Source organism: Leiobunum rupestre, chromosome 5, assembly GCF_980474605.1.
Source record: "Leiobunum rupestre chromosome 5, qqLeiRupe1.1.hap1, whole genome shotgun sequence".
NCBI classification, from domain to species: Eukaryota; Metazoa; Arthropoda; class Arachnida; order Opiliones; family Sclerosomatidae; genus Leiobunum; species Leiobunum rupestre.
In genome coordinates this window covers 70,942,609-70,954,851 of record NC_143388.1, presented here as the reverse complement: position 1 = coordinate 70,954,851, position 12,243 = coordinate 70,942,609, and the positions used below count along the sequence as shown (strand labels likewise).

Sequence of the window (12,243 nt, the reverse complement as noted above, 5' to 3'; positions counted from 1 at the left end):
TGTGCTTCAAAAACGGTGGGTGCCATGTAGAATCGGTGAAGCCAAGAAGATCTTCCAAATGTAGGTAGAAACAGGATGATCTCCAGGTCGGAACCCCTTCGATATCATTCAAGGCTGAACACCCCTAAAAGAACGCGTAGCAAGGTTTCCCTCTCCTCTCCGCACTGTAAGCATCTAGGTGAGCAACCAAATAGCTGCGAACATCGTTCACCAGTTAGCAATGCACCTGTCCGTGCCTGAAAGAGAAGCCCACTTGAGAAACTGCCATCGTAGAAATCCTCCGTGCACGGCTTGCTTTGTTCCTATATACACCAGAAGACACCCGTGTCCCGTCATCTTATTACGCCACTTCAGCTCCGCGTGTTTTTCGTCATCACGGGCAACGTGAAGACTCCTCTGCTTCTATGACTTCGCGGTGTCTCTCTCCGTACCCACACCATATTCTAGATCCAGTTTAGCCACTCTTCTTGTGAAACGGTTATTGAAATGACTAAAATTTCGCGTAACGACATATACTTTTTTGGCCAATCGTGTAGATGCCATGAATTTCAATCGTCCCAAGTAATTGAGTTTGCTCCGTGCCTCTCGTTCAACCATGAGACTCCATCCCATTTCTCCCCTGATGGCTGCGTGTGCCGACAACGGTCCAGCACTTAACGCGTAACGACCCACCTCACACTGAGCGTATTCAAGGGAGTCTAGGGCCGTCGTGAAAACTTCTAAAACTTAATTTGCAGGTACAGCCACCATCTTCCAAAGAGTCCTTACAACTGAGTACGAGTTATACGATTTATCTGCCAAATTCCGAACCATCCACCGGAGTTTTGTTGCCTTTAGCAAAAATAAATAGACATAAACAGAAAGTCTCGCATTGGAGGCAAAGTTCGCGCCATGTAATCTGAGAAACTACTTTAACCCCTTTCGGCGGTGCCGACCCCCTTCGCGGACCGTTACAAATTTAGGGCATTGCACGAGGTACATGCGAAAACTGGTTTTAAAAACGTCGCTCTCCGCGAAATAGCTAGCAGCTAAGTGCGTAGTCTCCGCGCGCACGTGTGTACCAAAATCAAAACTTAATGTTTTAGTTTTGTGTTATAATGATGGAAATTCTCGGAGAGTTATGGATGTTATTATTAAGAATTATGCTGAAGACGTAAACGTATTTATTTCATCCCATTTACTTAAAGGAATTATAAATCCGAATATTTCAGTGTTCGTTTCTTTCTCTTCCACAGATTTTGGATATTCAGTTACTAAGCCTAGGTCTACCTTATCTACGTCTTCTAACGCTTTGCTTTTTTTTAAATATCTTCATTGTTTTCAATTTCAACGAATTCAGTTTGAACTCCAGTCGTATGCAACTCTTTTATGTATAAATTACATTGACTTGCCTGGTTTTTAGAGTTTTCTGGCATTAATGCTGGGGTTTTTTCCGAGCCATTTAGAACTGAAAATTAAGCGGACGATCGAAAGAGCTTATAGGAAATCCCGCCAGGGTATTTAGCATCGCGAAACACTAATTTTACAAATTTCCGACCAAAATTTTCCAATGCTTTACAGGCGATCTGATTGGGTGGCACTCAAAGGGTGGGAAGCATTGGGGGTTTGCACCTTAGATTTCATGGAAACCAAAGGGAAAGGTACAGAATACCGCAAATGCGAGACTTTCTGTTTATGTCTATTTATTTTTGCCTTTAGCCACTAACGCGGATTCCCATTTCTCAATGTAATTCTTCCTAAATATTTGTACGATTCGACAACATCCATCTTGCTTCTCTGAAGAACGAAGGCACCATTAAAGGCAGACTCAGATGAAAAAAGCGGCATAACGTTTGACTTATCCCTAGTAGCACAGCACTTCCGTTTTAGGGTTGGGAAAGAGTCAGACCGTTGGAAATGCGGTCGTAGTTGGCTGGTGGTCAGCGCCTGACTTATTACCGACTGTAGATTTTGGTTTGGTTTTCTTACCACCCATAAAACGACACAGAACCCGCCAGCGTTCTTTCCACCTGTAAACCAACTAGTAAACCGACTGCTACATTTTCATTTATAAAATACGTTTTTATCAATAACAGCCATGTATTTATCGTGTACTATTAATTATTATTAAGTATTGTATTTAATAAAAAAAATTTAATCAATATAAATTTCTAATTAAACATTTTAATTAAGTTTAAATGATCGAGTTGTACTTAATTTTATTATATAAATGTAAAATCACACCTAAATGAACTTTAAATTATATCTAATAATAATATAATATTAAAATATATGCAATATTAATACTTTTAATCCTTGAAAGTACATATATTTTCTTATTTTATTACACATAATATCTTTAGAACTTAAATTTTGGACTTAATCGAAATAGTGAAAGCCAAATATTTTAAAATCGCGTTTATATCACGGGCAAACTCCATACTTTGAACATACCAGAATCAGCTAAAATTTAGCGTACGTGTAGATCAAATTATAGAAGACAAGTTATTACAAGAATCGCTAACAAAAATAAATATCATAATATTATAAGTAAGTTATTTTATTTCGTAGTTTTAAATATTTTAATATAGTAAAAATATATTTTATAACAATTGTGACATTTTTTAGATGAGCTACAGATGGCAGGACCATCGACAAGAGTAAGCAAACGTTACCATGATTACACGGCCAACTTTATTTATGAGCTATCGCACATTGGCAGTGGTCAAGAGGAAGACGAAACTTTCATAAGGAAATTTTCTTTCTTTCTTTTCCATAGCGCGTGGTAGAAGGGTCGCCATTTTACTATTCAGCTATTTTCGTGGCACTTAACAATTTCCATTATATTTTCAAGCTCTTATTAAAGGTAATTCATTTTCAAATTAATTTGGTATTCAGTCCATCAATTATTTTAGTTATTTTAAATATATTTGGTTATAGCTTTTTAATTAAGATTTCACTGCCTAACGTTATAACCTTAAATATTCCTGTTTACAGCACGTGGTAGAAGGTTCACCATTTATCTATACTGTATCGTGGAACTTTAAATTTTCATTCTTTTTTTTTCACAAGTTTCAAACTCTTGTAAAGGTAATTAATTTTGAAATTATTTGGGTATTCAGTCGCTTAGATATTTGAGGTATTTTTGAATATATTTTGCTATAGTTAATTAACATGTAAGTGCTTAACATTAAAACATTAAATTTGAATATTTATTAAGTAGTTCATAGTATTAATAAATAATGTTTTCCTATTTGAATAGTAGCTATACAATTTTGTACTGATTTTATGGTCTACTGTTTTATATTTAAAATGAATAACGGTAATGAGTCTACGCAAGATTTTGATAAAAGTTATATCCCCAGGGGATTACGTCAGCGGCAGATGCGAAGAAATAGAGCTAATTATGTCCAAAGCATTTTAGATAGAGTTTTTAATGAAAAACCACCAGACTATCAACCAAATTTAGATATAGTTGAATACTCTATAGCATCAGATAGTAATGGGGCAATTGAACAAACCGATCGTGAGGAGCAAAATGATAACGGCTATTTAGGTCTAGAAAATCTATCTAATGGGTCTCCAAGCTCATATGATAGTTCTGATATTCAGATTAACGATAGTAGTACAACTGAAGATGGCTTATTAGATTTGAAAGAGGACATTCGAAACTGGGCCCTTAATCATAATTTAGATTCTGTCAGGCTGAATAGCTTACTAGAAATTCTTCGTGCCCATGGCCATAATGAGCTACCGAAAGACTCTAGAAGTCTTTTACATACACAGAGAGAGTGCAGTGGAATATTAACTTTAACTAATGGGGAATATTGGCACATTGGTTTCCAAAGAGGTTTGACAGAATTTATAATTTCTCACCCGAATTATGCTGATGAAATTTCATTTGCTATAAATATAGATGGCCTACCTTTATACAAAAGTTCTAATGTAAATTTTTGGCCAATTTTGGCAGGGGTTTATAGTTTCTCTGGAGGTGTACTAGGCAATATTTTTCCTGTTGGGGTGTTTTGTGGGGAATCTAAACCGGGAATTCTTGACGAGTATATGCAGCCATTTATAAATGAATTAGACGAGCTTAATGCAAATGGTTTTATTTACGGGGGTAAAACATTCAGTTGCAATCTACATGGGCCATTTATATTGGATACGCCAGCTAGGGCTTTAGTGAAAGGTACAAAGGGACATACGGGGTTTTTCAGCTGTGATAAGTGTACAATTAGAGGTTTTAGATGTGATAACCACACTGTATTTTTGGAGTTAGAAGGTTCGGATGAGCTTGTCACACTTCGTACTAACGAATCATTTCGTAACAAGGATAATGAAGAGCATCATTTAGCTGGTAGGCCTTCTCCCTTAGAACAGCTAGATATTAACATGGTAGCCAATTTTCCCCTTGACTATATGCATTTGGTATGCCTTGGTTGTATGAGAAGAATGTTACATAGTTGGGTAAGAAAGGGAAAATTAGTAGTCCGTCTTAGCAGTCAATTGGTTCAACACTTTTCAGAGAAACTCAAAAATTGTAGAGGGTATATTCCATGTGAATTTGCCCGTAAACCGCGAGCACTTAAATACATCGATCGCTGGAAAGCAACAGAACTTAGACAGTTTTTGTTGTATACTGGTCCAGTTTTGGGAAAGGGTATTCTTTCCACAGATGTACTCAATCATTTTAGACTATTACAGTGTGCCATTTATATATTAGCTTCTCCGACTCACAGTAAAAATCTCTCAAATTACGCCGGCGATCTCTTAGAGATGTTTGTCTCTTCTTCCCCAGATTTTTATGGAAATGCATTTGTCAGTTGGAATATCCATTCCCTAACACACTTAGCAGCTGACGTACAAAGATTTGGTCCGTTGGACTTCTTTAGTGCTTTTTCATTTGAAAATTTTTTGCAGCTTTTAAAAAAGAAAATAAGATCTCCTAATAAGCCATTGCAACAACTTTTTAAAAGATTGGGTGAATGTCAAAATATTTTAGAAAACAAAAGAAAGGGTATACGTTATGGGCTCAAAAAAGAATTTAGAGACCGTAGAGCCAATTTACCTGATGATGCGAAATCTTTCAAAAAATTTGTGTCCCCTATTTACACAATATCTACGTATCCACCTGACAATTGTTTTCAGTTATCTACTGGCGATGTTATTTTAATAAAAAGCCTTTATCAATCCAAAAATAAAGATATAGCAATTGTTGGTAATATATGTAAATTTCTACTGTAACAAAGGTTTTGAACGAAATTTTGTTGCTTATTTCATTCTTATTCTCAAAAATATCCTTAGTTAAAGCTTCCATTTTCTTTTTTCAGACAATTCACAACGATATGAACCAAGATGTCTTGAAAATCACAATAACTCGACTTCGAGAAAATATTCATCGAATGAAGGGAGTGACGATTTGAGAAAAACAAGAACCTTCGAAGGTATTTACATTGAATACTTCGAAAACCTTTTCATTTTGTAGTCTTATAAAATAATTTAATTCTTAGATCCGGATCAGCAGGATTACCGGACAGATGAAACATTCCGCAGTAGCACGCTTCGTACAAAAGCATCCTATAATGTCAGGAATGTTGGAAGACGTGATCATTTATTAGGTATATATGACATAGTATATTCATTTCTATTGATTCTTAATTTTTATTTGTAACCAACATAGGTTTAAGTCCGGAAAAATTTCAAAGAACTGTGCTTTTTATGTTGACTGATCTGAATGCAAAAATGGATAAAGCCCTTGAAATTTGCATGAAAGACAGAAATGCTCAACCTGATTTTGAAGATCTAAATATTCCCGGATGTCCGGAGTTTCCCTTCAAAACTTTGGAAGAGGTAGAAAAATTCGAACAACTTATTGAAAATGAAAATGTGCTGTAAGAGTTAAAATCAATTGATAATTAAAAGATAAATAATCTAATATACATTTTTAGGTTAAAAAGTTTGCTTCCTTTGGAGGGAAAAAGGTGAAAGATATGACAAGAAGGATTTTGAAGAATGTGATGTGTCACGAGCTGGTTCTCAAATTTAATTGGATTGGAGTTAACAATAAATATGCGTTTAAAGAGCTTAAACTCAAAGATGTCATAATTGGTAAAATACGATCTTGATTAAAATTCTGTGCTCATTTAAAATTCAGCTATTAACCATTAACCAATTTAGGAGCTGTTCAGTTAAATATGAAGGGCAGTAAAGTTTTTGAAATAGAGGGCATAATCCAAAAATGGGTCAAGTATGCTCCTGACAGAGAAGGCGGTAGAAGTAAAAGAAATCAAGAAAAGAAAGACACAGATGACAGTGATTAATAGTCGAGCTAAATGAGTTATTTTTTCCAAGAAAAAAATTAAATACAATCTCTAAACCAATTGTATGGTTTAAATTTTTTGTGTAATAAAATGATTTTCACGATTATACCGTTTTAAATTACTATTAGGAAGGCAAGGTTTTATTTTAATTTTTTCAGGGTTGTTTTTAGCATTGGAGTGCAATATGTTGTTCGGTATTTTTATAGTCAGCTTCCAAATTCCACCTCGTTTCCAACAACGGTTTCCCTGAAACATCCAACACTAAAACGACAGTAAAATCCGCAGTTGGCCAAGGGTAATCCAACCCCTTTTTAACAGTCATTTCTTAAGATAATACGGCAGTAAAATCGGCGTTGGCCATTGCTTTCTCAACCTTTTTCCAACAGTCGTTTTTAACGGTAAAACAGTAGTAAAATCAGTGGTTGGCCAACGGCTAGCCAACCTTTGGCCAACTGCTCTCTCCAACAACAAAGCGACTGTAAAACATACAGTTGGGCAGGTAGGTCATTGCGTCCAAAAAATCACAGTCGTACCGACCCAGTCGGCCAGATCGTTAACCACCGCAGTCGGGCCAACCGATTTGTGCTACTAGGGATCAATGCTGAACGACAGTCCTTTGTTCTCCGCGAAACTCGTACACTCGTCTAATAGTAGCTGTAGATCAGCACCACTATTCGCTAACAAGACATGATACAGTTTATAATGGTGACTTCTCCTTCCATAGGCTTTTCAAATTCATTACACTTTGGGATACGAGCAGCCACTCATAAGAGCGACAACCTGACGATTTTAATTCGCATATACATTCAAATTCTGCTAGGTGCGTTGACATTTTTACGTACCATTTAATAAAGCTGGAAAACGTCATATATTCCTTTAACTATTTAACTAAAGTAAATTCTTAACTTCTGATAAATTTGAATTTAAATAGAATATAACTTTGACCAAAAAGGTCATGGAAAATTTATAAAAATTGTGAGGGAAGTCAGGGTATATAACTTTGAAAATTTAGTGGCAACCCTGAATGGTCTTAGAAATGCTAAGGAGGAAAGTGAGGACTTTGGCCTTGGAGATTAGACGCGGCTGAAGAAGGACCTCGGTCCGAAACGTCCGGAGTATTTTTAAACTTATAAATAAAATTATACCATGAAGTAGCAGAACTTTGTTTAAATTCTTTAATTAGTATTGTTTTAGCCATGGTAAAAAAAGAGAGAATATACATGAAACATACAAGTATTCGAACGGGAATCATTAATGAACCAACATTGCTGAAACCAGTAGAAAGCCTTAATAAGATAAACTCAATCACATTGCAAGATACAATTAGTTCTTCCACCAATATGAGGAATACCTTTAAAGATTGTTCACCAACTGTTGATTGGTCAGATTAATTCACCTAAAGTGCGTCTTTTGATGAAACTTTCAAAGCGCAGTATGAAGTACTTGGAAGAAAATCCAATATGTGGCTCCATTCATAGCAACAACTGTTTTTAAGTTGGTTTTGAACCCAGATAGAAGACAATGTTTCTTTTGTTTCAAACAAAGGGCATGCTTACAAAATATAATATTTAGAAATAAGAAGAAATATGATTTCAGTATCCGGCATTTGAGAAAAAAGGATCTTCTTAATAATTTGAGGAGAGCAAAGTATGAAACCACACCGCTTAGTCGAAAAGTGAGACTTATGGAAAGAACAATGAAAAAGGTAATTATAAAAAAAGCAGGTTGGAAGTAGGTGAAGAAAGCTTTTAAATGTTCTTGAAACAAATATTTCTTCGGGTAATGAGGAATATCCTGGAAATAGCAAATTTTCTAGTATTTTTCTGTAAACACAATTACAAATACTCAAGTCAAAAAAATATGGGAGACGTTGGCACCCTTTAGTGATAAAGTGGTATCTCTATATGCATGGAAAATCATCGTCATTATATAGAATCTTTAATGAGTCTGGTATCATGACCCTCCCACTGAAATCATGTTTACGCCGACATTCTGAGAATCTTACGAGGTGTGGTAATTTAATAACCGAACTGGTGCTGCTACCGGCAAACAGTGAGCGCATCGCGGCAGATTTGGACATGTCTGTGCGTGTTGATGCTTGATAGGCACCATTGTTGACGAATGGTGTGCACAATATTCTAAAAACGTTTTATTTTTGTAACACTGGCAGTCGATTAACTCGAAGGATCTGAGAGCTGGAATGTGATTTCTCGACAGTATATATAATAGTAGTAATCAATAGTAATGCAGAGAGCCAGGACATACTTTTAAAAGTGTTATATTTTAAAGCGCGAGCTGCTGAATGTTTCGATATAGAGCAGCTCGTTCAATTTCGCACGCGCCTAGTGAAAGGAAAAGTGCACGTGCGCTATCAACTTTACGCCTTACAAATAAAATTAACATAAACACGTGACTATTTTATTCAGTGACACCGGGGGTTCGAGCAAGGGTTCGAGCAAGGGTTCGAGCAAGGGTTCGAGGGAGATAAGCCCCTGAACAAAACCCAAAGGCGGAATCGATGCCGCACGGAGAAATTGAGGCAGGAGGAGGTCTCTGCTAAGGACGACCGCCCGCCATCACTTCCAAAACGATCTAGTCTCAGGTTTTCAAAAAGGCGAAGTCTCACAACCAAACCTAAAGTGAAACCTTAAGCTCCACAAAGATGGCCATCGTTAAAGAAGGCTATCCTGCGAAAACCATCTCCGCAGAGGAGGTGGGCAAAATTCAGCATCAGATTCTGAAACGTATAGATGGGTTACAGCTGATTGGATGCACCATTCACCTCTGTAAGGATGGGTTTACAGCGGATTGGTTGATGGGAGGTTTTGACCAAAAGGAATTGGTCTCCGAGGGGTCGCGGCTTTTAGTAATGAAGGCCGCCGACCTACCGGAGCCCTTCAAGGCAGCCTTCCGCCCCAGGGACATCTACACCAAGGATGACACTGTCCCCCTTCGTAGACTCAGGACCTACAACAATGCGCTAAATACGCAATGTTGGAAGGTCGTCAACAAAGCCGACGAGCCGATTTTCCAGGTGGATGAAGAATTGGTTAAGGCTATTAAGGAGGCAGGACACCAAGCTTTAACGGGACTGGACAGTGGTATCTTTAAGGTACTTCATGAACCTGGTGGCTCCTGCCAAGGAGGGTGGGTCAATCGAACCTTCTGCTTTGGAGATCGCAAGGATGGAAGATGAGGCTCTGGCTGGCGGGGACTCAGGAGAGGACATTTCTTTGGAAAATACTCTCACGGAGGACCTAAAGGCCTTTGGCTTGTCGGACACTGACGAGAACAAAGAGAATGTACCACTGGAGGGTGCAACAGGGGAGCAGGCTAGGGATGCGAGTCGGACTGGTGGGAGTGTTGGGGTCTCCACAACCACCACTATGTCTGAATAATCATCTCTAGCCAGCAAACAAACTCACCTTACCCAAGATGAGTGTAAAGGTGCTGCAAATCAATTTGCATCACTGCAAGGCAGCCACTGCAGTTCTCTGTAGGAGGTTCGCAAAAGAGGGCTTCGATGTAGCGCTCATTCAGAAACCATGGACAGCCAATGGCAAGATACTTGGTTTCCATAGTGCAGGTAATATATTCTTTGATTATAACTCTGAGAAACCAAGAGCCTGTGTGCTGATACGCAAGGGCATTCATGCGCTTCCACTCTCGGCATACACCTCTAAGGATATTTCTACTGTAAAACTCATTGTTTCATCTACGGATTCCCATGTTATATTCAATAGGAAAATTTCCACTTTGTATTGTCAAAATCATTTTTGGTTGCCATGGCAAAACGGTTGCCTATGGAGACATTTCCCTTTAGGGTGTTTCAAGTTACATGAAGGTCTACCAAACCCCCGAGTTTGAACCAAATCGGTGTGTTACACCTCGGGTCGTCGCCATGTTAGTGGAGTACTTGGTTGGTACAAAAATACAGGTCTTAAACAGGAACAATGAACCAACTTTTGTTAAAGCAAACAACAGTGAGGTAATTGCTCTTACTCTGTGTACAGAGAATGTCGCAGACAAAATTAAGAACTGGCATGTTTCTAACGAACCGTCTCTCTCGGATCACAGACACATTTGCTTTAACATATCGGTGTTATTCTAGATAGGAAATTAACATGGAAGCCGCACCTTGACCACATTGTCAAGAAGAGCAGAATGCTTTTTTTCTGTATAAGAAGTACAGTCAGTAAATCTTGGGGTCTTAATCATAGGGTTGTATACTGGTTGTATACTATGGTAATCAGACCCATCCTGGCTTATGCAGCTGTAGTCTGGTGGTTAAGGGTCAAACTTAAGATGGTGCAGTCTGAACTGCGCACTTTACAAAGGCTGGCTTGCGTTGGCATCACAGGAGCTATGAGAACAGCCCCAAGCGCTTCTCTTGTGATCCTCCTGAATATGCTTCCCCTGCACTTATATATAGAGAAAGCGGCAGTTTTGGGTGCCTATAGGCTTAACCAAAATGGTTAGTACAAGGCTAATCATTGGGAAAATAGCCACACCAAACTCTATAGAGATATCTCTAGTCAAATACCGATCCTTACAATGGGTTCTGACATGATGGTTGCTAAATTACACTTTAGTAAACCCTTTGAGGTTAGCTTCCCTAGCCGCACGGAGTGGTCCTATAGTACCCTCGGTACCAGAGGGGAGGTTGTCTGGTTTACCGATGGGTCCAGGACTCGCTCAGGTGCAGGCGCGGGGATGTATTGCCTTACAAATAACTTAGGCTTTTATGAAAGCATTGGGACATACGCAAGTGTATTCCAGGCTTAAATTAGTGCTATTTGCTTCTGTGTTGACTATTGTCTTAAACAGGGCTTTCGCGGTAAGACTATCCAGATTTATACGGATAGTCAAGCCGCCCTTAATGCTCTCAATCAGTGCAGCATTTCTTCAAAACTGGTTCTTAGTTGCCTAGATCTCCTACATTCTCTTATACAACAGAGTTTTTCTCTGTTGGGTCCCTGGCCATAAGGGGCATCAGGGCAATGAGAATACTGACGCCTTGGCTAGGGAGGGTGCAGTGTGTCAGAATTTATAGCCCGGTGTTCCTAGTAACAAAGACCATACCACCGGAGGCCTATCATCATAGTGCCCTACGCCAACGTCCCCTGGCCCGGACAGGTGACAAATCCAGCATGGGTAGCAGAACCCTACTACTGATGGTCTCACCTTTGACGCAAGCCACTCAACCCTGCAGAAGGAGCAGCAATGGGTGGACCAATCCCCACTTCGCACGCAGCAGAGGGATTAAGAGTGAATGCTGTAGCAACTCCAGTCAACACCCTACCTATGAAGGAAGGGAGTCAAACCCTTTGGAGAGAGCTCCTAAAGGGGAACGACGAGCACACAGCAGCCCAAGTAACCCGACACAGCCGGCACCGGAGATCCCGGTGTGATCCGAAAGGCTGGGAAACAGGGCCGCCGTGCCCGCATATGGAGGCTCGCCGCCCCACAGCAGGCTACCCAATCCGCCGAAGCGACCAGTTTGCACGGACCCTCTCCGTTAGCCTGAGCCGGAGGTGGAGATAGGACCATTTGATCAGAGCTAACATCTCCCAGTGCACCACCGCCCTTATGGGTTACAAGAGCCGGACCCCGACTCCCCGGTAAAGCCACCAGTTATTGCACACTCTAACCCATTTTGGGCCAAGATAGGGAGGGTGCAAGGTCTGGGCTAATTGGACCGGAACCTGCAAACCCCATTTCCCCGGGTTTGACGCGTGACTTGGTTTCCAAGCATATGGCAGGTCGCCAACTCAAGCTTTGGCTTGAGATGAGTGGTCAAAGGCAGGCCAAAGAGTTCACTCTAGGCCCGTCTTGGAAGAGGTCGAGAGAGTTGCTAACTCTCTCTAAATCCAACATTAGGATGGTCACTGGCCTACTCACAGGTCATTGCCAACTAAACAGATACTTAAGTCTCATAGGGGTT

The 12,243-nt window shown here is 39.5% G+C and overlaps 1 protein-coding gene across 1 annotated transcript; it reads left to right on the top strand.

Moving 5' to 3' along the window:
• Positions 1-2,315: 2,315 nt before the first annotated feature.
• Positions 2,316-5,964, top strand: LOC149945790 (uncharacterized). The gene is made up of 8 exons (XM_090176705.1): positions 2,316-2,639; positions 2,702-2,845; positions 2,977-5,142; positions 5,189-5,228; positions 5,310-5,423; positions 5,490-5,597; positions 5,660-5,870; positions 5,928-5,964. The coding sequence occupies exons 3-8, from the start codon at positions 3,268-3,270 to the stop codon at positions 5,962-5,964; spliced, it is 2,385 nt and encodes a 794-aa protein (XP_090032831.1). The 5' UTR covers positions 2,316-2,639; positions 2,702-2,845; positions 2,977-3,267.
• Positions 5,965-12,243: the final 6,279 nt, after the last annotated feature.